The sequence below is a fragment of the Rhipicephalus sanguineus genome, chromosome 4, assembly GCF_013339695.2.
Source record: "Rhipicephalus sanguineus isolate Rsan-2018 chromosome 4, BIME_Rsan_1.4, whole genome shotgun sequence".
NCBI lineage: Eukaryota > Metazoa > Arthropoda > Arachnida > Ixodida > Ixodidae > Rhipicephalus > Rhipicephalus sanguineus.
The window spans coordinates 71,734,584-71,761,254 of record NC_051179.1 but is presented as its reverse complement, the minus strand read 5'-3'; the positions used below and the strand labels follow the sequence as shown (position 1 = coordinate 71,761,254).

General features: G+C 46.3%; 1 protein-coding gene across 1 annotated transcript; it reads left to right on the top strand.

The window, feature by feature from the left end:
• Positions 1 to 562: 562 nt before the first annotated feature.
• LOC119390230 (eukaryotic translation initiation factor 4H) lies at positions 563 to 26,035 on the top strand. The gene is made up of 9 exons (XM_037657797.2): positions 563 to 714; positions 1,959 to 2,094; positions 6,525 to 6,573; positions 11,640 to 11,704; positions 13,627 to 13,729; positions 16,175 to 16,319; positions 22,856 to 22,953; positions 23,281 to 23,436; positions 25,896 to 26,035. The coding sequence occupies exons 1-9, from the start codon at positions 680 to 682 to the stop codon at positions 25,907 to 25,909; spliced, it is 801 nt and encodes a 266-aa protein (XP_037513725.1). The 5' UTR covers positions 563 to 679; the 3' UTR covers positions 25,910 to 26,035.
• The last annotated feature ends 636 nt before the right edge of the window (positions 26,036 to 26,671 follow it).

Here is a 26,671-nt window from a genome sequence, read left to right as displayed (position 1 = left end):
ACGCGGTTTACGTTAATTAACTCTATCGTTATTTTAACGGGCTGCCACAACAGCGTTGCTGACGGTCAACGTAAACACGTCAATAATGACGATGACATGGTCCGGACGTCTCGACCGGGACATTGTTGGCCCGTGTTATCTCGATGAGCTCTGCGTTACAGTAGGCCCGATTCTTTAGGCAGGCCAAGAGCATATGGTATGGGCCCATCTTGTTCCTCAAAGCCTGAATTATTTGTTGAAAGATCCCGGGTCTATCGCACGTAACGTGCGCGGTAACCTTCAAAACGTAGGAGCGGGCGTGATACCGGTGATACTTAGCGAGAACCCAAACGACGGCAGTTAAGAAGAGTTAACATCGCACGATACAAGTGCATTCGATAACCATTACGGCACCCGCGACTCGATGGTTAAACGACTGGTAAGTGATGCCGAACCACGCTCGAGTTACTCTAGCCAGAGCTCTAGCTCGGCCGGTGCGGCAGCCATTACGGCTTTAGTGGGCGGCGCCATTTTGGTCACTCGCTGCACGTGGTTGGTGAAGCCAAATATAATTTATTGAATTCAATACTTCAAAGTACACTTTATTAAATTATTCGTAAAAATTAAGCAATCGCATTACTTAACATTTTAAAAAGTTGATATCTGCGAAACACTCGGCCAGCGGCTTTTGTATCGTATCATGGCGGACAGGTATGATGGGGACTTCGGGTCTAGGTAAGCAAAAAATCTCTGTTTTTGCGTAATTGCAGCTGATTTAGCAACGTCATCGCAGCGGGGGGAAGCCGCGGTGTCCCGTAAATTCGAAAAAATACGGGGGTTTAGTGGCCGATGCATTTCAAGCTCCGCATGTGGGTGCATGCGGCATTAGCATGGAGAAAAGCTCCCCCCCTCTCGACAGCAACACGTTTGGCTTAAACGCACTTCGTGTTCTGAACAGCATGTGAACTCCGAATGCTGTCCGCCTTGCGCGCACGAGCGTGGCGATTTTAACGGCGTACTTGTGACCGGTTGACAAGCGAGCGACAGTGAAACTCTGTGCTTGTGGCTCGCTCTCTCTCTTGGAGAGGTGGGTCGTGATAGCCGCCGTAAAAAAAAAGGAAAAAAAAAAGCGCGTCTCGATGATGTAAACGTTACGTTTCAGTTCACCTGCCCGTGGTCGAGCCACAGCAGTTTCGACTGGCGAACGTTTCGGTTAACGATTCTCCGATTCGGAGACTCTCGCGACATCGTGTTCCACGAAAGCAAAGCGGCGACTCTGCCATGCACGGTATCTTCGCGCCGGCTGCTTGCGCGGTCTACTGCGCTCCTTCCACGATGGCCCATTGCCAGAAAGGTCCGGTGCTGTGTCGAACGCTGTGCCGTTTTAAAAGGCCGTTAACACATCCGTAGTTATTCTGTGACAATATTGGCCCGCTGTTGGATGCAGCGCGTCGGATGCATGCATCCTGTCGCGCGGAGCGGCCTGAGACGCATAGCGCAGCCGTGCAAGTTTCACTGAGTGGCGGCAGATTTCCTGCACTGAAATGTGAGCGGTGTTATAAATATACACCTATAAGCAAAATATTCGGTGCCGCCTGCGCTACAAGCGGCCGAGTTCTCGGCGATCTTTGAACGTGCGTGATACCTGACGCCTTGTTGACACAATATGCAGGCGCGAGCGCTGTGATACGGCTGATAAACAGTTCGCACTGTGATAATGTCGATGTTAAAGAGCGGCCTTGTGTATCGCATTCTACCCATTCACGTTCTCTCTACAGCCAAATACCCAGTGACAGCCAAATTAGCGACTCCTCGTCACATTTTTGCAGCATGTTTATTCAATGTTTACCGAAGTGCTATGATATTGTGTTCCGATGCATTGATGCCAAGGATTCGTGGGATAAGCATTGTGGTTTTATAGAAGTTTTCGTGTTTCAAACGAAGTGTTACTGAAGAAACAACTTATGTGTGTTCTCTAGATTTGGAGGCCATCGAGATCACTATGGCAAGCCATCTAGACCAATGCCCACAGAGCCCCCTTTCACAGCATTCGTAGGGAACCTCCCAGATGGCGTTGTGCAGAGCGACATTGACGAAATCTTCCATGGCATCAGGGTAAGAAGGCATTGGAGCATGCTGATGTTCCCTGCTTTCAGGTGTTCTCTTTGTGCTGTGCTCGACGTCACAATATTGGCGGATCTTGCTGCACAATCGTCACTCACCGAACCTTGGAGCTGCTCCTTTTAAAGTTTGGTTCACTTGATAGAATCTTTGTGCCCACAGGCTGTGCAATGAAGACGATTGGTATTGTGTCACGAGCAGCGAGTCGACTGTGGCTCTTCCTTGTCTTGTGATTTCGTGCTGCTGAGCTACATCATGCTGTTTATCCATGGTCTGAATCGATCATCTAGTCTGTTGTGTGAATCACTTTAGGGCATGCACCTGTGGGAATATCTTGGCACTGATAGTGCGGCTACGTATGTACCACATTGCATTTGCACAAGATACCAAATTATTCGCAGTGGAAAGCGACTAAGTCGCTGCATGGATATCTGAAAGAGATGAGCATGTGCATTTAAAACGTACATGCAAGCATTGCATGAATAATAGAACTGCTGCTGACAAGACAACCTTACTTGCATTCTGTGTTTAGTAGCAAGATATCTTAAAGGGATACTGAACAAAATTTTTGGAGATTTTCAGCCCAACTGAAAGATTGGGTGCTGAAATCGGTAGACACAACCTCTTTTTCCCCACAGAAACTAGTGGAAAATAGCGAATTTAATGCGTTTTTCACAAAAGAACCGTTCCTGGTGGCCGCACCGTAAACTAGAGGAGGTGACATTTGGTGACGTTTCATGTACCCATGTCATGTACGCATGACATGGGTACATGGGTACAGTACCGCGTCTCTGAACCCGCTCAGCCCCCACTACGGTTCCTAGAGCCACTACGAACAGAGCTGGCAGCGAACAGTGCTCTTGGTTGAGATGAAGCCCCTAAAGTGGGGACACGTCTCGGTGCCCTTGTGGAGCAGGGACAGTGGGATGTAAAGGAGAGGTGGAGAAAGGGAAGTAGCAGGACAGGAACATGTGCACCCTTCATCCACTGCGGTGACAAGTGATGTCACAGCTCGCACTGGTGTGCAGCCGCCACATGCTGACAATCCTCCAAAAATGCAGCCAACTGTTCAAAAATGTGAAATAAGCACTGTTTATTGGAACAGTCGTGTCTTCCGGGTAGAATTTCGATGTTTTCGATTTTTTTCCCATTTTTCTTCAGTATCCCTTTAAAGGACCACTGACAGCCAAATTTTGCTTTGTGACTTTTATGCTTCAATGAGCACGCCTATGTCTTGTATTTCTGAGATTGAATTGTAAATGCTCAAACGTAAAGTATAATTAATGCTAGCTTCATTAGTTAGAATAAATTCTTTTCAAAATACGTGCCCGAAATCACAAGAGATTAGTGCCCCACTGCAGTGGAGCGCCATAAGGTCATGGGCAGTCCAATTTAGCTGATGTTGGGAGCGCACTTCTTGAATAGGGGCGCCATCTGCAGGAAGGAATGAAATGATTGTGGGTGTGTGATCGACCAGGGTGTGACACGCAAAGCACGTTCTCCTGCCGAAATTTCTGTCCAACATTGAATACCAACCATAAAACTGCATGCAGCATATCCACCTGTCCAGCCCCCACACATGGTCAATAGTGTGTAAACCGTCGCTGGCGTAAGCATCCTGATGACAGAGAGGGGAAAGAGAGGAATGAAGGCCCCTGTAGTGCATCATTTGAGGTTGTTTTTCATCAGCTCCACAAGCTTGCCTGTCTGTGACGTTGAATGAGCAAAACACCTTGGGAGCCCGAGCAGCCACTAATTTCTTCGTGTTGATGACGATGTTACAAGGTGCTGCCAACTCAGATGAGTGTCTGCTTTTACATTAATGCCATATTAATATATGTTCAAGGCAACATCTGCCACTGATATTCTCATCAGAAATGCTTATTTATGTAGGATAATGGAACTGAATGAACATCTGATGCTTGAAATTTTGATGTCACTGGTCCTTCAGGGTGACAGCGCTTAAAACATGAATGCATGACGCCAGGAAATGTGCCTCATCTATGAAATATTTCGGCAAGTAGGTAGATTTCGGGGGGAGGGGGTGGAGGTGGATCTTTCGTATTTCTGGCAAAAAAACTTCAAGACTTTAAAGGGGTACTGACACAAAAATTTTGGCCTGGCGTGTTTTTGCTGCAATGTGTTGCTGGGGGCCTGTTAGTCATAAAACAGCACATCGTTTGCTGCAGCGTGCGACAGATAATCAATTACAGGCTCCTCATTACGAACCAGTTTCAAAAACGACAAGCTTCCGGGTGCAACTATCACCACCTAGCGGGTGCAGTGCTCGATCACATCAGCACACAGCACTGTGACACACTTCCGCACGGTTCGCGACCAGCCGCCGAGAAGTAGGCTGCTGGAGTGAACGCGGCAAAAAAATGGTGGCTATGACGTCATCATAACTTGTTGCAGCGTGGTCACTTAAAGGGACACTAAAGAGAAACAATGAATTGGTTTAGATTGATAAAGTGTGCTCGGAGAACTCTTGTGTGGTTTATTTCACCACCATAGGTTTATTATTAGAGGAGAAAACCAAGTTCAATGTTTCATTTTTAAATTTCGCGCCGAACTTTGTAATTCGTGACGTAAAACATTTCAAAGAGCATTTAACGTATTTTGGCGCCACTGGCCCGACGAAATTTCCACAATATCGTTGTCAAGTCTCTGGCCCCCTCGGAGGACAATGTACTTCGATTTAACCGGTTCGGAACTACGTGGGCCCAAGCAGGCGCCGTCAAAAATACGTGACGTCACGGCAAATGGTGCCGGAATTCCAAGGTGGCGTCGCCACCTGTATTTTATTTTTGCGAGTTTTCTCGCTTATTAAGCGTCTTCTCGCAGCAAGCGTGGTGTTTTTGTTATCGTGGAAGACTACTTTACTAATGTGAGAAAAATCGTTTTGCTGTTTAGTGTCCCTTTAAGGAAGTAGGGGGTCACCGAGGGTTACCTTTGAGGGTGTCAATAGGACGAGGGTGTCGATTGCTCACGCAAACTTCAAAATTCATTTAAAATACCTTCTATGCTATATTAGCTGTTTATATTTTGCAGATGATATATGCATGTTCACGGGAATCGATCCCGCAAGCTATTTTGGCCGCGGAATTTTGTGCCAGTACCCCTTTAAGGTTTTCTTCCTTCGAGTAGCTTGTAGACAGCTACTAGAAATGTGCCGACAACTTTCCTGTCAGAAGTTTCATAAAAGTTACTAAAGTGTGACAGCCGGCGAAAGGAGGACTCCCCACTTTTAAGGAGCCTGCATGGTCAGTAGGGAGTGCTGCAATGCACCCTCTCGCTAATGCTCATGTCAGGCCAAGCATGTGCCTCTTCAAGTGGTGTTTGCTTATCCTCACTTTCATCATTTGCATCACTAGAATAGTTGACTAGAACTTCAGCTTGACTAGTTAAATTTTTTTTTTCTCCAGTAGCAACACTGCTTGTATGACTAGTACTTTTGGTTTCTTGTTCCCCTGGGTCATCCCTTTCAGGGGCTGAAATAAGTTACTCGCTTGTTTGCAGTTTTTGAGCAATTGTTTTGTTGATGCGAGTGTTGCAGAAAATTCCTGCTGGCATATTTTAAATTACCTAATGTAAAATATATGAACATACAAAGAAGCACTGTGGAAGAGCTCTTTCTTGTTGTGCAATATTCTTTATTTCTATCATGTTTAGGAAAAGAATATATACTGCACAAGCAGAGAAGTTGCTCCGAGCAGTGACTGGAAATTAAAAACACCTTCGTGTAGGGACAATGAATTCGTTCGGCTTGGTTAATTTCTTATGTGGTGGGAGCATGTTTTCTGTGCTCACATATTTGTCTAAAATGGGCTCGAGTGGGCTTAAGCTTTAATTTAATGTAATTGTCCCGTTTAGTGTTTCTCTGTGTGTACTATATACCCAAGAAATAAAATACGTCAATTTACGTCTAACCGATACCCATATCTTCATTGCCACTTTTTCAAGTTTGTGTAGCATCAGTGTAATTTTGGCTCTTAAGCTTAGATAGGAATTTTCATGGGCTTAGTGACTGCTTAATTGGGAGTTCTACTTTGAAATTGTCCCGTATTATGTTCCATGACTAATATGAAGGAGCATGGCTGGGGTATTCTTACTCTGTGCATCCTGACAGCCATGTGCGTTTACTTGGTAGTGGTTGTGTGCGAGTCGGTCAGGCATTCCACAGTGATGGGATACGTCCAGACTAACATGGGACATCACTACCCACATTGAAACGATAGCTACCATTGAACTACAGCCAATGTAGCACCTACCTTTCTAGCTTTGCCCTCCCATGTGGTTTCAGGGTGTTCATGACGCAAAGAGTTGACTGTTGAAGTTAATGCTTATTTTATGGTCTTCAGTGTGCAGTGGCAACACGGGATGTTTAACCCTCGTAATAAGTCTTGTGCAACTTGTTCTTACAGATCAAGAGCACCCGCCTTGTGAGGGACAAGGAGACTGACAAATTCAAAGGTGTGCGACACTTTTTGCAAGCTAAAGCAGCGCCAGGTTTATATCATGCCGCGTTTTGATCACAGCAGGAACACCCATGCTTATTTGGTATTTCATTTCAGTGTAGTAGATCTCCCATAATCTTTAAAACAAAACATTCTGAACGTACTGTTAGCATTGAGGGCATCAGTACCCCGAGCTTTGTAATTTGGAAAGCAACGTAACAGTTGGAGTGACTTGTGCTGATAACAACTGCACCCAGCAAGAAGGGGGGGGGGGGGGTCACTATGTGAAGATTTTCATCATGACCCCTCTCATAGCTGCTGTGAGATATTAGTAGGGCAGTAGGAAACAGGCGCACATAAAAAAAAAACTTGAAGGTATAGACGGTACCACAGTGTTGTAACTTATGCCTTATTGGGAAAGGATGATAACCTCAATATTATACAGTTGAACCTGAATAATATCAAAGCCATGTGCATTGAAATATCCCTTATATTGAACAGTCTCAACAATGTAATGCTGTAATGAGAATATATATAGCAAAAATGGATGGTTGCATCTGAAAAGTATAACAGGTATTCCCGATACATTGAACTTTAAAGGAGTACTGACACGATTTTGAAGTGCAGCAAAACGGACGTTTTTGGTTTCCTTGGCATGTAGTGTTAACGCTCTCCCCACACCGCATCCGGGAAACACGTATAAATATTTAAGTTTGATTTTAAAGTTTTCATCTCCCAGCATCTGCAAGGCAGCTTCACTGCATGGAGAGCCCTATGACGTTTCAAGTCAGCTCACTTGGTTTGCGAAATCTGGGTTCTGCATGCAGCCTAAATCACAGAAATCGCTGTCGGAGGCACTGGACGACAGTTCACTCATCATGAACCACGTTCGACTGACAGCAAAGGACAGCAGGTGCATATTTCGTGGGTTGCAGTCTGCCTGTGACGTCACGGGCAGACTTGACACGTCACTATGAAGCCGCCCTCTCGAAACCGAAACCGAAATTGCTGGTTGAAAGAAGCGGTATTAAAAATATATGCAGTGCATCCCCAGGCACCACGACACTCTTTTTAGGGTTCTCGACACCCGTGCTTTCATTTAGAGCAACAACCCGAAAAATGTTTAAATTCATGTCAGTACTCCTTTAAGCAGCCTATAAGGTCCCAGAAGGAGGCTTTCCCATGTTTTGGCCGTCGAGAGCTGCCAACACACCTCTTTAAAGGTGGTTTAGCTCTCCACCACATCCACACCATGGCCAGGTGACTCGCCAACAGTTCCCTGCAAAAAATCATCCCACTCAGAAGCTTCCGGGCTTGCATGCTCCTACCTTTCTGTTAGCAGCCTTGTGGTGGGTTATGAAATTTTGCGCGATCATTTACCATTTGTTGCAAAGTTGGTAATGGTCAGTCGAGTCTACTGCGGTGAGAAGTCTTGATGTCGCCGCACGCATACGAAATTCTGAGAAGCGCCCCTCAGCACAATCTTGAAGAATTGCACAGAAGGCCTGGTACACAAAAGGCCTGGTGTCTGTGGCACCTGGCACATATGCACTGCCACGTGCGTGTAATTCGCTGACATTTCAGGAGCTCTCTTGTGCATGCTTTGCCTACATATCTTTCCCTTCACTGCCACAGAAGTCTTGTTGCGAGTGTAGCTAGGGCTGTATGGTGTAGCCAGAGCAACATTTTGACGTTTATCAAGCAGAAATGCGAACTGTTTTTTGTTCAGCCAAAAGCATTGCTGAGGCATTGTCCGAACATTCAGTGAAAGAATGTGTGTACTGCCTAATGCACCTGTCATATGGACAGATCTGCTGTCATTTTGAACGTGCGCACCGGAGCACACCGATTGTCACTTTGGCGACAGGCTAGTACACTCAGGCCTCATTATAACAAAGTCACATCTGCCACGAAAACAACTGCGTTATATGCGAAAATTCGTTATAAACATTTATTTGTAGCACTGTATCTATGACAAGACTATTATTTATTTACTTCGTTATAACCGATAATTCGTTATATCCGTGTTCATTATATCAAGGTTTGAGTGTGTGTAAGAAAAGTGTCCTTTGGAATTTATGGTAATGGCGGTAAAATACAGTAAAATCTCGTTAATTCGACCCCCGTTAATTCGGAATTTCGGTTAATTCGGACGCGGCGTCTGGTCCCGTCCAAAATGTGCATTGTTCTATGGCTGAGAACTCTCATTAATTCGGACAGATTCGACCGCGCTTCGGTTAATTCGAACTCCCGACCGAGGTCGGGTCGAGACGGGGAAGCAGCAGCGGATACCGCCACGGCCGCGGTTCGGATATAATTCGGATTCGCAGCCGAAATCGACGGCGCATCTAACACTTCGAGATCGGATCATGGCCTCCGAGATTTAAAACGAGGTAACGAGATCGGATTATGGCCTCCGAGATTTAAAACGAGCTTTGCATCTCGGAGGCACATACACAATGAAAGGCAGTGCATCGCTACTGTCATCAGCAACAGGCAACATGGCGACGGTCCGTCCGCGTTATCAACGCGATCAGCCAGCCACGAGGGGCTTTAGCCACGAGTGGTGGATGATAAGAATAGCATAGAATATGGCATAAGGCATCGTTCCGCGATAGCACCCCTGGTGTTCCACAACGTGCGCGGTGAAGCGTTGTGCAGGCCTGGCGTTCCGGACTTTCCGCACGCCTTTCTACGTACGAGCCGTGCAACATTATCAACACTGACGAGACAGCGCTGTTCTTTAAGGCTCTTCCTGAGAAGACGATCGTGTTTAAGGGGGACCCGTGCGTCGGCGGGAAACGGAGTAAAGAGCGGGTGACGGTTCTTCTGGCTACGAACATGACTGGCACAGAGTAGCTGCCGCTGCTGGTGATCGGAAAGGCTGTGAAGCCAAGATGTTTTAAGAACATTAAGCAGCTGCCTGTCGACTACCGCTTTAATAGAAAGGCTTGGATGACGGCCGAAATATTTCAAGCCTGGCTGCTTCAGCTAGACCGCCGCTTTGCGGCACAGTGTGCGCGGACAGCCACCTTCAGGAACTTAGCAAAATTGTGATTTCCTTGCACGTTGCCTCCGCGAAGCAAACCGCCATCACCGACTTCTTTAAGAAATAAAAGTCTGGTGGTGGCGGAAACATTTTTCTAGTGTTTTGATCGTACTCGCGATAATTCGAACCCTCGGTTAATTCGGACATTTTCTCTGGTCCCGTGAAGTCCGAATTAACGGGGTTTTACTGTAATTTCTGGGGTTTTACGTGCTGAAATCATGATGTAATTATGAGGCATACCGTGGGGGGGGGGGGGGGGGGGGGGGGACTTTGGATTAATTTTGGCCATCTGGGTTTCTTTAACATGCAGCTGAATCAAAGTGCACAGGTGTTCTTGCATTTCAGTTCCATCAGTCACCGTGGCCTCAACAGCGCGACACCTTACCTGCTAACAACCTACTTTGGTTTGGGTTAGGTAAAGGCAACTGGTGAATTAGTAATGACAGCATATACATGTTTTAGGTAATATTTTCTGCATGGTAGTGTGCTATATCTGTGTAGAGTATTTATGCCTAAGTGTAAACGAAGCTGATCAACTGCAGTCGCATTTACATTATCCGTCACCATGAACTTTCGTACAAACGACAACGGCTGCTCAGATGTGAACAATGAGGCCACTACACGGCGCGGCCAATGACAAGCGTCTGTCAGCCATGGCCGTGAGCTGCCTGACTGCGAGTGAGAAAAGTGAAGTAAATTTTTTGTAGTATAGTTTCCTGGTGGTTAATAACAGTGGTTTAAAAATACTACTGACTCGGATTTCAGTATTGCTTATTTTTGAGTCTCTGCTACTTAGACTACACACTATGATACTGCAAAAGGAGCTTGCCAAATGCTCTCACCGGTGAGCGTATTCTATAGCAGGTATCGCTAAGTGTTCCCATGTGAGCATGCAACTGACCACTTGCAGCGAAGTGCGCATACTGGTAAAACTCAACAATACCCATTTGACGAATTTTCCGATCTAACGAGGAAATTTCCATTCCCTAGCATGTACCCATAGGGTTTAATGTTGTCATCAACTTGAAATGATGAAGCTATCATGGCACTAAACCGGACCTACTAAAGCTTTTCTGGAAATAAATGAGCGAAAAACTTGAGTCATTTCTTCGTAATTTTGACACAGATGGTTTTTTTTATGGGCATGCACTGTAACGCTATCGCATTAAAACATCTGGTGTCTTAGTCACGACCCTAGCTTTATTTTGACCAGTCTGCACACTGCGCCCATGCAAGGAACAATGTACTTAGCAGTCAGTAGTGCTTTTATGTACCCAATCGCGCTAGGGGCGGCAATGGTTTGTTGCCCCTGTAATTGCTTCCACAAGAACATGGTGGTTGGTTTATATTTTTAATGGTTTATGCGGCAGATGGCACTGATCGTCACCTTCTAACTTTCTTGCTCTGCCTGTTCGCACAATCACTGCATTCATTCTCCCTGTCTTTGCACATTGGTAGCGTGTCATTGCTTCACGTGACCGTCTAACTCACCCGTATCACCCGGACATAAGATGTTCCATGTCTGGGCTGCCCTCGCGGACTTTATAGACGCATAGGTGTGTTTTAATGGCAATAAACTGCTGCGGTAGCTTTCGGGTGCCGTTACGTTACAATTTTAGATTTTGATGGACCGAAAATTCCTTTCCCGATTCAACGAAATAATTCGAGTGCGGCCATCACTTCATTGACTCAAGTTTCGGCTGCACTGAGTTAGCCTATCTGACAGTGGTAATAGTGGTTGTTCCAGGACACAACCCTGAGGCCCGTGGCAGTTGGCAAGATTCCTTGATGGAGCCACGTTGTGCAAGTGTGTCTCTGCTGTCGCATGGGGTCCTTGGTGATTGTAAAAAAAAAAGGAAAATTAAGGCACACTTATGCTTGTGTTAACTGCTGAGCTTGACTCTTATCTCTTGATTCCTTGACGTAGTTGTTATTGCACATGCTTAACTCTCTTGCATTCTCTCTCTCATGTAACGTTTTGTACTGACGAGTCATTTGACAGGTTTTTTTATACTTAAATGTATTTTTTCCAGGCTACTGCTATGTGGAGTTCTTTGACCTTGAGTCCCTGAAAGAGGCTTTGGAGTTTGACTCAGCTGTAAGTAGGGCTGTTACCTGATCACCCTCATTATTGGTGTGAAGCGTTTTTGAAATGCATTCAAGTTTTGATAATTTGACCTCGAGGGGTCCAACAGAATTAATCTAATGTAGCGGATTGAATTATAAAAGGCATAAGAGAAACATCCTAACACACTGCTGCTTTATTTATCAGAATTTACCTGTATAGTGTAAGGCATACTCGAATCTAACGCGCTCCCAGTATTTATGGGCTCAAATAGGAAAGATGAGTGCACATGCTAATCTAATGCACAGCCTATTTTATGACAAGAAAAATGTAGCGTCCCCCAATTCTAGCGATCGCAGGAAATGTAGTCTTATCTTCTCAAAAAAGAAAATTCATTTCCACTGCCAACACCTTCAGACAGTTCTTTATCACTAGGGGCCTCTGCTTGCCATACTCTGTGTGATTAACTATGATATCCTGCATTTCTTGAATGAATGTGCAGCAGTGTGGCTGCCAGTTCCTAGACAAAACTCTTTTGCAGTTCATTATGCAATGCTAGACTCCGACATACTGCAAGTGAAAATGTGATGCAGTTTCAATCTGCTGTCACTCTGATATGTGTTTCTGTAGCTTAAAGAGCGCACAAGCGGTGCCTCTGGTCGCCATCACACGTGAGAGAGTCACGTGAGCTGAGAAGAAACATCTCATATGACGTCATACCAGTGCCAAAATTTGAATGAAAGGGAAAGGTTCTGTGTACCTTGCATAAGTATAGCTATTTTGCAAATGTCACTGCGAGGCCAGTAATTTATGCCGTGCTGCTTCGCGTTCCTCACTATTTTGCCAGCATCGCTACTGCCAGAACCAGTCACCAGCGACGTGCCGCTCTAGAAGTGACGTCATGCGTGACGTTTCTGCTCAGGTCACATGACTGTCACGGATCTGACGGTGAACGGAAGTTTTGCTACTGCACTCATTAGGGTGCAGAAATGCTCCACTCCAACGCCAGACAGCCAGCAGAACAGTCCGCAAGCGTGGACCCACGCCGCCAAACAGTTGTTCTCTTTGTGACAGTGGCAGAAAATACTGGCCATCGTACTGCACAAGCACCTCTCACTGGAAAACCTTAATCAGAAACGATTCACAGGCAGCTCGGTGTAGCTTGCTTTGCTTTGCTTGCAAAGCATGCAAAAATAATGTATTAGTAGATTATTATAGGTCAATTTAACAAGTGTTGACTATACTGTCATTTCGTCATTTCTCCTCAAGTGATATTTTTAAAGAGAAAGTGCGCAAGAAATGGAATGTACTGCTATGCACCTCCTTGTCCTCTTTATGCCAGTGCCCCGCCACAGTGGTCTGGTGGTTATGGCGCTCGACTGCTGACCCGAAGGTCGTGGGATCGAATCCCTGCCGTGGCGGCTGCATTTTCGATGGAGGCGAAAATATTTGAGGCCTGTGTACTTAGATTTAGGTGCACGTTAAAGAACATCAGGTGGTCCAATTTTCTACTTATTGTATTAAAACAATAATTGCATGTTTGAAATCAGCACAGAAAAATACATAAGCTGTGAAAGTTTCATAATGATATGCTCAAAAACGAGAAACATGTTTCAGAAGCAGGGTCTCCCCTTAAACCCCAGATATTATAATTATGTTTATGCCAGTCTCTTGCTCCAGTAGAACTGGTTGTTGGCCTAGTTGGTTTCGCATTATCACTTTGGTGACTCAGCTCAAACTAGACATAAAAAAATTGCAGCCGTCGCGGACAAGTGCTCGCTTTCGTCTGCTTTGTTCTTTTGTGCTTGTTTAGTTTGCACTAAATCAACAAAGTTGCCCCCTGCTCAGTTGGTCTCTTGAGCACCTGTAGTATTATCACAGCAGCATAAATTTATAACCAAGTTTTAATTCACAGAATTACCTGTGCAGTAAAATACCTTGGCTTGCGTGTGCAGGATCTTCAGGGCCGATCGCTGCGAGTGGATATCGCTGAGGGTCGGCGGAGTGATCGTGGTGGAGGTTTTGGCAACAGGCGAGGTGGACCAGGCGGAGGAGGAGGTAAGCATATGGCTGTTTACTGTGCGGCATTTGTTTTAGAACTTCAATCGCCGCTTTCGAAGCATCAAGACAGAATAGATGAGATTTGCTGAATTCTTTTCCACTGCAGCTTGTAATCAGTGAATGTGCAGCGTGCGTGTGTGTTTATATGGATGTCAGCCGCTGGTGCTAGCACAGTCGGAAACGGTAAACTATTGGATGAGTTACCGTATTTACTAGAATCTAACGTGCACCTTTTTTCCAGTAAAACTAGTCCAAAAATTGCATGCGCGTTAGAATCGAGTACCGAAAAAAAAACAACTCGGTTATCGTATTGCCATCGGCATTTCAATATGGCCGCCTCCTACGCGCCTTGGCCATTTCTGCCGTTATTGTTTCAGTTCGTACGTGTGCTGAAGAGATTGTCATCCCGTTCCGCATTTGCATCGACGGCATGGAAGTGCCAACTCCAAATACTCGCCGAGTTCACCACGATGCAGCATTTAAAAGAATAGTTATTACATGTGCTGAGACGGGCGGAAATCGGGCCGCATCGCGGTCGTTCGGAGTTCCCGCAACGTGCGTGCGAGACTGGCGCAAATAGAAGCAGAAGATTTTTTACTGCAAAGCTTCACGAAAAGGTTTCAGTGGACCAAGGCAGGGCCGGTTTCCCGAAATCGAAGAGCGTTGACAGCGACAAGGAGTTGTCCGACAGCGACGAGGACTGATCCATTACGCGACTCGTATCGCCGCCGTAGTGGTGACAGTTTTAGCGGCAAGGCCCGCTTTTTGACTTTGTGTTTTACTTTTTTGAAACTTTAGTTCTTTAAAACCCAAATACCTGTTCTTATGAATGTGCGAAGTTTGACTCGTACGGACTTTTTTGTTCTTTTCTCTCACGAAAAAATGGGTGCGCGTTACAATCAATGTATTACTTTTTTTTTTTTTGGTGCGCGGAAAACGGGTGCGCGTTACAATCGAGGGCGCGGTAGAATCGAGTAAATACGGTATGCTGTTTCCACGATGCACTTATTCCACTGGCATGTTATGAGTTTCATGGGTGTGAAATAATGAGAACTAGTTGTTCATTCATTCATTGGCAACTTGAGTGAGAAGAATGAAGAATAACAGCGTGACCTTGCGCTTCAATTCAAAATTCAACCCCATGCATGCTCCCGTAAACTTCGTATGACAGCACAAATGTTCACCTCCCATGTTTCTCATTCGCCTGTGTTTTGCAGTTTCACAATTCAATCTCGTTTATATTTTGCAAACGGATATGGCACCATCTGGTAACAGCTTAATTAACTCATAGTGCCATAAATGGCACCAGACTGCTCCGCAAGGCTTTGGTAATCCTGCAACATTTAGCATCGCCACATGAGTTGCAACAGATGTAGTACTATTGAGGCTTCATGTTCCTCACTCGTGCTTTCCCCTACTTTCGCAGCTAGGAAGCTTGAAACAGTAGTCGCTGAAATTGCTTCAAGATGGACTTTGGAGAAAATTCTCGTATTGGTTTTAGGCACAATGTTTCTTGCACACTTTTTCTGCGGAAGAGTGAAAAATTACCTGAGCTCGTGCCATGATGTTGCCTCCCTGACCCAGGTGCGAGAAAGTGTTCATTGAAAGAGGCTGAACGTTCCACTCTTTTGTAACCTTCTCTGCAGCTAAGTTGTTTATTTTCTAAATGATAAGCATGATAACTTGTTAAAGCTATTACACACCAGTATCGTTCTATGTATTGTATCTGTTTTTTAGTCTTTCTTTTGCTGCACTATACTGACAGACTAGGATAAAGGAGAAGACAGGACACTTACCATACACACTCTGTAAGGGCCGCACTTTCTTTCTGCAATTTTGATGGGGTGCGGCCTTTCCAAGGAAGTGTGAAATTCTTGTTCAATTTTTGATCCACGTATGGAAAAACCTATTTAATCATGCCATATATCTGCCTATAGAACAATCGCAAGCAATTGTGCTGTAGGCGGTCGTCAAAATGAACGGCGGCACGAAGGATCAATGGCGCTGGCGAGAAAAGCGACAAGATCTCCCAGGTAGTGTCGCGCGCACGAATCTCACAGATAGCACCGTGTGACGAAGCCGCAGGACAGCTGTTGCCATCTGGTGGCTCCCGCGAAATGCGCCGTACGTGAGATGCGACGACGCTGCCGTTTGCTGGCGAGTTATAATTATTATTTTTTTTCTCAAAATTTGGACTGCCAAGTTGTGGGGAGTGGCCCTTACACGAGCGCGGCCCTTAGTCGAGTGTATACGGTATGCACACAGACGTGTCCTGTCTTCTTGTTTATCCTGCTGTATCAGTATAGCACAGCAAAAAAACGATACCATACCTACCAGCCCCTGTCGAATCCTCATTGATCTGTTTTTTAGTGCGACTACAAGTCTGTGTCCCATATGCGATCATTTCTGTGCTGAGGCAGTTGTGGTGTCTGCCGACTGCAGGTTTCGAACGGGGTGGTGGTCGAGGGGGTGGACCCAGGGACGGTGGGCCGCCTCGTTACGGAGACAGAGGAGGACGGCCAGGAGGAGACCGTGGAGGCTTCCGTGGAGGCTTCTCGGACCGCCCCAGCGACCGTGACTTTGACAGGTCCATATCTGTTGAACCACACCGTGAGTCAAGGACCAATGCGAGAGCAAGTTGACAGTAGGACCTGACAGCAGTCGCTCGTCTTGTCCTCGTGTTGGTTCTTGATCTACGATGAGGTCAACGCCAAAACCCCGTTTCTTCTTCTAAGTGATGTGTTGTTCTGGATAGTTGCCTTATAAAACGGTGATGGTTGTCTAGGAATGTGTGACAAAACCAGCTTTAGTTATGCTGTGCCCGTGGGCCAATATGTGCACTAGGTTACAATATATCAGTGGCAGATTTGGTGTTGTTCGGTTCGTGTTGTAAAGAGCAGGGTGGTGTGCTGGTTTGATCTTGGTGATTTCTCTGCTTATGTAGAGTTCTGACACAGTCGAGCTTTGTAAATCAGTACCGCAGTTTTTAATTATGGGCTTGCTCTATTTCAAAGGAAGTGCTACTAAAGTATCGTATTTCCTCGGATCTAGGCCGGCCCCAATTCTAAGCCGACCCCCAAAATTCACAAGGCCAGAAAAAAGAAACTTAATCATTGTCCTCGAGTTGAAGCCGACCCCCCCACTTTCGCACATCATTTTTTCGAAAAAAAAAACATCGGCTTAGATTCGAGTAAATACGGTAATTAATAAAAAAATCCAAATTGTTTTGTGGTGACCACAGTTGTACTTTATCAGTGTGGACTGGACACAGTATTAGTTGTAAAAAGTTGTTCATAATTTTACAATGGAACAAATGTCTGCAACACAGACGCAAAGATGTAGCACAAGTTGTTAACAGGTCTCAAATAAAATCGATAAGCAGAAGAAATACTTTAAAATTGAGGTATGTAGACAGGAAAATGTTGCACAGTTTACAGTGAGTTCATTAATTTTGCCGACCTATGTAAATACAGTTATACCTCAATATAGCAATGTTGGTAAAATCGGCAATTTGTTTTGTTATATAGAAACTTCAGTTGAATTGAAATTTGTCTTCTTATGCACAATATAGTCGCCGCAGGATTCATGTTTACGGGGAAACTGCTGCAAGAATGTTTCGTAACACTGTCGCCGCTCTCTCCCCCGCCGGCGCATCTCCGCTGAGAGAAGCACGCTCGCTCCCTCGCATCTCTGAGCACGTTCCGGCAGCCGCATTATAACCGGTCTTTCATCTCGGGGGACTGCATAAGCGGCATGCGTTATCATGGAGTTCTATGGGAGGGTGAACGGGAGTCAGAAAAAACCGCATTATAGCCGGTACTGCACTGTAAGCGATTACGTTATAAGTAGGGGTGTGCGAATATCAAATTTTTCGAATACGAATCGAATACGAATATCCACCTTCGAATATCGAATCGAATATCGAATATCAAAATAAAAATGCCTCCACAGTAACAATATTTTATTCAACATGTAGCTATTTGAAAAAAAAAAAACATTAACAACCTGACTGGCAACATAACATACACTGCTATCTCCAGAACACAATGTCCAGGCTAGCACAATGCACATCACAACGCAAGCAAATATCACGGCACAATGAAAGTAATGACTAGATGTTATGAAGAAATATGAGTTGCTCCACATGATCAGGCAGCAGGCGCTCCCTTCTAACAGAGACACCCCCCCCCCCTGCCACTGTAAAGGCACTCTCGCTTGGAACAGAAGTGGCCGGTATAGGGAGTTACATGGGGCAAAGCTTTGCCAGACTGAGGTATCTGAAGGTGCCTATACAGTCCGCCACCAGTCATATGGGTCACTGTCTTTCTTCAGAAGTGGTCTCGCATAGTGAACGAGTGGTAGTACGGCACGTTACGGCTGCATAATATTGAAAATGTACGGTGACATGATCGCCAACAGCGCTGCACGTCGGAGATGCACCAGCAATAAATCATACGTATTGGGGCGCTCGTCGCAGGCAGATATCGTGCCTGCGTGTACTTACAATGTTTATCGCTCCTGTCGGCAACGTGTTTAGCTATACGAACGCAGCAGGAATGTGGAAGACAAGTTATTTTATGCATGATAATCGAATCGCATATTCGAATTTTTCGAATATTCGAATTTATCGAATATTCGAAACGTTTCGAATACACGATTTTCGAATCGAATACGAATATTGCGAATGTAATATTCGACGAATATTCGAAACTTTCGAATATTCGCACACCCCTAGTTATAAGTGGTCTGAGCTGTATACACTGATTCAAGAAAACCCCTTCAAGTCGGCTTTATCACAAACGTCCACATAATTTTATAGAGCTGATAGCGGTGCAGCGGTTAACTGATAAAAAAAAGTCATCAACTGCATAAAATTTGCTGTAGCAGCATGCTTTCTGAAAAAAAAACAACAACTTTCATTTGTAGTAAATGTGCCTGTTAGTTCCAATTGCTTTTGCTGGGAATTTATTCTTTTCTTCACAGAGCCCAGAATAGCTTCTTTTGAGCTTGGGATCAAGGAAGGTTGAGCTCTGCAATGTCCCCAAACAAGAAAATACGTCTTTTTTTCTCCCCTAATGAGATCACTTGCAAGATGCATACAGTTCGATCTAAGTGACCACTCGAGAAAAGCTAAAGCAGTCGAGCTTTAATTGCGCCACAACTGCGAGGAAGTCAAAACACCATGTATTCAGTGACGGAATACTTTATTCAGGTGCAAAAAAGACTGTGAGGTTTGGCTGTTTCAAGTTCTTGCCGGGTGCGAGCAACCCCTGCTCCAATTCGACCAAGCGTTGCATGAGGCCGTGATCCCCGCCCATGCATTCAACTTTATTTTGCAGCAGGTGTAGGTACACCCGCGTCTGCACCATAGTTGGCACTTCATGTGGCTCTTTGTCCGCCGCTCTTCATACTTGTTGGGGCCGTCAACAGTGTCAATTATCTCTACATCCGTCGCTGGGGTGACCACGGAAGCAGCAGGGCCGGCCAACGCGAACGTCTCCAAGTCGCCTTCTACCACTTGCCCAGCAATCTTATGAACAGCCTCGTACAGATCACTACGAGTCTGGTCATTGTTAGAGTCACTGATGACGGCGTGGGAAAAGGCAACGTGCACAAACACACGCGAGGCGCGCCTAAAGAAGCACTCGGAATAACACAATCATGTGGCCTGCAGCACGGATCCAAAGGCATGCGCCAGTGGTGCCAAAGTGGCCCAACACGGCGTGCGATGCAGAAGCTTCAAAATGTTGTCAAGGCATCTCGCTTTCCTCGTGTGTGCTAGTGATGATGACGGTTGCAATGGTGGGCTTGGCTTTGGCTTCACATGTTGCAGAAGATAATAATATCTGGGGTTTGACATCCTAAAACCACGATATGATTATGAGAGACACCGTAGTCGAGGGCTCTGGAAATTTTGACTACCTGGGGTTCTTTAACGTGCACTTAAATCCAAGTACACGGGCCTCAAATATTTTCACCTCCATGGAAAATGCAGCCGCCACGGCCGGGATTCGATCCCGCGACCTTTGGGTCAGCAGTCAAGCGCCATAACCACTAGACCACCGTGGCGGGGGTATTGCAGAAGAAGGGCAATCGGAGTTGTGCAAGAAGCAAGAACTGGGGAAGGAAACCTGTTGGTGAAAGGTTGGGCTCAGGAGGGCAACTTTGGAGGAGCAATGACGTCGAAAGTGGCAGCAAGGGGCGAGGATTTAGCATGAAGGCGAGCGAAAGCAGTGACTGGGGTCCGAACAGCTCGCAGACTGGAGAGTGAATGGGGAGGGGATGTGGTGGAACCAACGGAACGCTACAAGAGTTTTGCACTGGAAAGCGCTGCAAATGCTGTGGCTCGAGTCTGAGGTCGTGTTGGTTGTGCTCACAAAACACTTAATCGCTCATTGTGGGTACACAGTGCAATCGTGAAAACTGCCCGGTTTTGCAGTAGGGGCTTTGCATGATCACTGGGCGATTTTTTCCCGAGGCATGCAGCTGTGAAGCTTTCAAAACGAGTTTTTCAGCGCCCCATTCTTCACAAAACTGCTAATTCTACGGTTCGAGTGACTGTGTTTGGGATCCATCGCATCAACGCCATTGAAAAAATGTCTAGGAACAAAATTCGATGACCTTACCACACATTTGGGCCGTTTGCCTGAAGTCTCATTGTGTTTCAGCGCCGGAAGCCCGTGGTCTTTTGGCCACTCCAAGAGACAGCGGTTTGTTGGCGTCACAAAGCCCCTGGAAAACTTTATTATCGTGTAGATTCTATCACAGGGGACACCAGTGATGCGATTACGACCGAGATTAACTGTTCGGGCACGCTGCACCATGAAATTTGACAGCTCCCGTTCGCTCTGCAGTAAACAGCTGGGAGCACTCGGCACTCACTTAGTACCTTCACTAGGAGGTCATCCATCGGTCATGGGTTTGGTATTTCTGTGGCCTCTTCTGTGCCTGCGTGAGACTAGTTCATCGATGGCATTAATTTGACACTGCATGCCCACAAGGGTCGCCACCGCTCGGCAAAGCTTCCGCTTGCCTCTTTTTTCTAAGCAGGTTAAGCTCTTTGTGCGCTTCGAGTATTGCGGCTTAATATGCATTCGTTTCGGTCGGGACCGGGAGAAATTTTGAGTTAAGCTATATTTCGAGTAAAGCGATTTTGTTATAGCGAGGGATTACTGTGCTTGCCTTGTCAACAATGGTTTCCAAGGTAGCTGAGAACTCTTTGCTTTTGCTGCTACTGCCTCTACAGCTACTCATGCTTGTTGCTTGACACGCGGTAGTAACGAACAACACCGAATCAGGCGCTGGCGCACGCATGTGCAGTTCAGAATACGGAACTACGCTGGGTAGAGACGATACAGTAGCGTGCAATGAGATGTGCCAGGGTTTCCACACACAACGCACTAGCTCTCCCTCTCCACCGCTGTGAAGGCAAGCAGGGTGTGCAGGTGTGCAGCTGCTGCTGCCGGTAAACACAGGCTGTTTCGGTGCCTGCTCTCTGTCCTACTACATGGGATTTGAAAGAATGTTTCATAAAACCGCGTGCAAGTCAACCGTGTGACGACTGGCAGCAGCAGAAGTTTCAGTTTAGTGCCTTGGTATTCCTCTGCGGTACAGTTAAGCCTGGATATAACGAAATTAAAAAATTCCCGAAAAAATTCGTTACAAACAGGTTTTCGTTATGTGCAGTTTCAGTACGAAAAATCGAAAAAGAAACACGAGAATTGAACAAAAGGGGAACTGAAGGCAGAGTTCTCCCAAAACATTTATTTATTGACAAAAAACTGCATTATTTTTCTCTCTTGCTTGTTCGTCAGGGAAGGCAATACTGGATGGTTGTAGGACATCAATACAATGCTGCTCCATCATCGTCTAGCCTTGACTTCCGAGATTGGCTCCGGCAACGCGACGGACCTCCGAAGGTCGGTACGCCGTTGTCTCTGACCATTTCCACCAGCGCCTAATCCGACATCTCCTCGGTAGTGATGGCGCAGTCCTCCGGAAAACAAAAGAAATCGAAAAGCTGCACGTTGTCAGGGGCTGCTCCTGGTGTGTGCAGTGAAACCACACATGCGTGCACTGCGTCGGAAACGACATGGATACCACGGAATATTCGTAAAAGCGCTCTCCATATGTGGGCGCGAACTCGAAGCGAGGATTTTTTAATGGCGTCACCTGGTGTCACGTTAATGAAATGCAGTTCAAAGACTGCTGCAGCAACTGAAAGGTGGCGCTGCAATGCTAAAGCCATTGCCAAAGCCATTTTAAAGAAAGCTGGCGTAATGGCATCAGCGAGCGGCTGGATGAGTTTTGAAGGGAGGGGGCGAAAAACACGCCCGTGGCGCGCTCGCGGTGGGCAGGCCCGCCCTCCCGCCCGCCTTGCGCACATCCGCACGTACAAATGAGCGCTCTCTTTCCCCTCCCTCGCAGGCACTGGGGCTCTGGGCGCGCCATGTGCGACGCTGCCGCTTCGCGCTCCGTCGTTGGCGGGGCAGCCGCAGAAGATGCATGCGGCTCCTGCTCGAGCCAAAATGACAAAATTTGGGGCAAAATCCGTAGGTTGTCAGCGGCGAAAATTCGTTATATCAAGGGTGTCTCCCACTGCCACTTTGTTACATAGAGGTGGCAATACATGTGCTTCTATGGATTAATGGCGGGGAATAGAAACACTTCTTAATATTGAGGAATTAGTTGTACGGAGGTTCGTTATAGGCAGGTTTAACTGCGCTATACTGTGCTACACTGAAATAGTGAATAAACTTGCTTCATTATGTTGAGTTTAAAAACACCTGGTGTTCTTGAGGTTATAAGAACTGAAATACTTCATTACGTTGAAGTTTGTTATATCGGGGTTTAACTGTACATCTTGGCAAAGTTACAGGCATCATAATTGCCAAATTCCCTTGTTGGAAGCCTCTCATAGGTAGCACATATGACGTAATTCAAAGCGAAGTTGAAGCAATTAGTATACTACATTGAATGAAATAATTCTAATATTTGTGGAATTTGCATAAAGCATAGGCACCATATGCCAGGTACAAGGACATGTTATAATCAAGTAAATATGGTACTTAAGCCAGCTCCCACTTTCTCAGCTTCACTTGTGTTGACGACTTGCATTTACAGGGGCCCTCCTGGAGGTGGCGGTGGTTTCTCCAGGGGCCCGCCTCGTGGTGGTGACAGGCGACCTGGAGACAGTGAGGAGTTTCGGGAGCCCACAGCAGGTCAGCAGTCTTTGGTCACTCTTCTGTCACCCTGTTGCCATGATTTATTTCCATTGATAGCTAAATCAGGAAGGGGTAATTGTTACTCAGGAACGATGCTACCGTAGTAGAAAGCCAACCAACATGCTTCTCGGAATTTATCACACATGGTTTTAAAGGTGCCATTGCACATGGCCAAGGTGTCTTTCATTTTCTGGGGGAAGAGTTGCTTGCGAAGGTTCGGTACTGCAAAAGAAGACGAAGGCAAACTGTGTACATGCTCTTCGTTACGGTTGCGTGGCTTTTACAGCTGTTGTACAAAGCTGCTTTCGCTGTCTCGCAATGCAGAGGAGCTGTCTCAACGGCCACGGCTGAAGCTGCTGCCGCGCACAGTCCGCGCACCAGTGAACGACGTTGCCGACACGTCGAATCGCTCGGCCATCTTCGGCGGTGCCAAGCCCCGCGACGAGAAGGTGTACGACAAGGGCCGCAAAACCTCTGAAGGTGATGACTTCTCCTCGCATTCAGAATCCCTGCCTGCCTTCCGCCCGTCGGGACCTCCTTCGGCTGCTGTCTCCCGGCGGGGAGGACACTGAGTTTGTTGAGCTGCCGCCGCCGCTGCCACCGCAACCGCTCGGCTCTCCTCGCTCGGTCCCCTGTTTCTTCTTCTTCTTCTTCCTCTCTTTTCTTCTGCCCTCCTTGCCGTCGGCTTGGTTCTCCTTGGGCTGCGGCCGCTGCTTCTATGGGACTGTGTGCAAGGGACTTGGCTCTTCTTTCTTTCTTGGGCTTATCCACCGTCACCACTCGCTCCAAAAGTGCTTGTGGTGTGTTACATTGGGCATTATTACATTCGGTGGACCAGTCTGTCTACTTTCCCCATTTCTAGGCCTCTGTCTGTGTGCTTTCTCTCGCTGTTTATACTTCTTTTTGTCTGCCTACTTTGGGTGTTTCTTGTGTGCACGAGTCTTGTCTGGCAGCACTGCTTGTGGGGTGGGAGCTGGCATTAATTCTTGCTGCATTAATGAGTAGCCTTATTACGTGTGGTGTGACCACTGTGTGTTTGTACAGGAATCGCGTGATCGGAGGAGGAAATTAATCAGCCTGCGTGTGTATGGCAAGTGCATGAGGAAAGCACTTGAATGGGTGCTTTGGGGGTAGGAATTGTAAGACGTGCTGGCCATGGTCATAGCATAGATTCTTTTGGAAGGTGCCAACCATCTACTGTGTGCCACTAGATTAAGTGTTTTCACTTTGCAGTGTGCCAGGCTCTGAAATAACTAGGCACAATGAAGTGCTGTGCTGAGGGAATAGAAAAGAGAGTTGATATAACTGTAAGAGCTACAGCTGCAATATGCCAAAAAGGCGTTTGAACGTTCCGGATTATTTTGAGGGCAGACTGCTGCCGTCTGTGGTATGGAGTGTACATAGGGAACCGGTGTTCTGTGGCTTATTTGAAGAACTGTCACAAAGAGGTAATCTTGTGCACAAAAGTAGGCGAGGCTTTTCTCCTGGATGTCACAGCTCGGGCCGCTTCTCTAGATGGCTTAATGACTTGAGAGGCTCTTCCTGCATTTCTGAGTGCGGTGTTACACAGAGTCCACTGCTTGCCGCGGGGTGCGAGTGATGTGTGTGAATATGCGGGCATCGCATGACCTTGCATTATACATTGAACAAATCAATTCAATCTTCTCTTTCACCACATCTCTTTCTCTTTGCGACACTCCTGGGTGTAAGTGTGCATTCAGCCCACCATTTAAGCCTCCCACATGAAAAAGCAACAGCCACACTTGAGTGGTGAACTGTTTAGAAGGAGGAATGTTTCTGCAATGAAATGGAGATCGATACGCAGAGCACTGCACACAACGCATAGCCACGATTGAGCTCTGCAGTTAACCTGTTGTATGCGCCCATCTTTCTGGTTACTGTTTCTGAAACCAGAGCGTCACACTTGCTGCTTGGCTTTGGTTAGTCTGGCCAGTGTAGGGAGGAAAGTTAGCGTTTTAGGCAAAGATGCTGTCCACGTTAAGTGTGTCTGAGGAACTGCAGAATCATTGGTGTGTGCCGTGTCACGCATGGCAGTGAGGTCACCTCCCGAGTTTATTCTGCGACTGAGAAGAGTAGTGGTTGCTTTACCTTTGGCATTGGGCTGTTGATCCTGAAGAACTGTACACTTCGCAAATGGATAACAGGATTAGCTAGTTCGGTAGAGGAACGGGCTTTGCGTAAGCCACCGAGTTATTCGCTTTTGAATGAAATCCCGGGTGCAACTGTGCCATTTATGACCTTTCTCAGATTGGTGCGATCAGAGTCGTGTATTCCTACGTAATGCACTTCTAATTGCCACTCCAGTGCACCTGCTCTTCTTGAAGTATTATTCAGAAATGAAAGTTCTTTGACCTTTTCTTCTAGTTGCCTGTGCCATAGATAATGCACTTACTAGCAAACAACTGGGCAACAACCATTTATGAAAGACATGTTTTCACCGAGAACATTGTCTGCCATCGCAATGTAAAAACTTGTACAAAGTCAAATGGAGAATTGAGCATGCGCTTCTTTGAAGGAGAAAGGAAAGGTGTAGATAGGGTGTCGTTGATAATGACTATAGTTATAATGGGAAAAAATGGTGCAAGAGGTGCATGGAATGTGGCTTTATCACCACATGGCCCAATGTATTGTCACTTTCTTTTCTGAAGGCACACAAGCTAGATTCTTTGTCGGAGCTATCGTTGCCGGCGTGTGTCGCGAGCCGGTGGAAATCACGGAAATTTACACTTGCGCATAGTGTACTTTCATGCTTCGATTGTAAATGGCTGCGCTCCTTTTTCATTTCCATGTTTTGACATTTGTGTCTGCTTTTTGCTCAAATGATTTTAAGAGTGAGGAGGGTATGTTGGCAGTGGTTGAAAGGGGTGGGGTTTTGCAGTGATCACTGGTAGCCACAACGTTTTTATGTTTTCTTGCAGGCGATGAAGACTAACCGCTGCTCCTAGAAAACAGCATGTTGTGTTTAAAGCTAAGCCTTGTCTCCATTTTTTTTTTGTGTGTGGATTGAGAGTTTTGTACTCTGTGATTAAGAATAAAAACAAATACAGGAAATTCTGGGCCTCTTGTCTTTATGTTTATGGGCAGGTAAGCCTTGCTAGGATGTAGCAATATGGTTTTGAGTAGAAGTGTAGCCAGTGTATAGAAGGGGTTTAGGTTAGTTCTAATTTGGCTGCTGCAGGCTTAGTTAAACTTGTATACAGCATTTGGTACATAAAAGGGCATTTAAAAGGACACTAAAGGCAAATATTAAGTCGACGTTGATTGTTGAAATAGCGGTCCAGAAACCTCGTAGGGCTACTTTTATGCCAAGGAAGTGCTTATTTTGAAATAACACGTTTTAGTGGTCCGCATCGCGTTAGCTAACTTCAAATCACCCGCCTGAAATCAGACTTTCATATGTCACTGCTGCCGTGCCCAATGTTGCTTGCCTTTACTGCGCGGCTGCCGACACTAGTAGCAGCAGAGCGAAAGTAGCGGGACCCACAGCAGCAACGACGACCATCGAAGCCATCAAAGCTTGCCGCAATCGCCGCAATGGATGTGGACGGAGAACTTGACGAGACATTGGCTCGCGACGCTGGGCTCCAATTCAGCGACTTGAGCCCCGATGAATGTGGTATGCTGCTGAGGGCTCGTCGTGCCGGCGTCGTTGCATGCAGCATTTTGTCGAACTTTCTGTCAGAGCGACTTTCAC

Coding starts and splice junctions, on each gene's coding strand:
- LOC119390230 (XM_037657797.2), top strand. CDS start 680: ATGGCGGACAGGTATGATGGGGACTTCGGGTCTAG. Junction 2,095..6,524: donor AAATCTTCCATGGCATCAGG/GTAAGAAGGCAT, acceptor TTGTTCTTACAG/ATCAAGAGCACCCGCCTTGT. Junction 22,954..23,280: donor GTTTCGGGAGCCCACAGCAG/GTCAGCAGTCTT, acceptor CTCGCAATGCAG/AGGAGCTGTCTCAACGGCCA.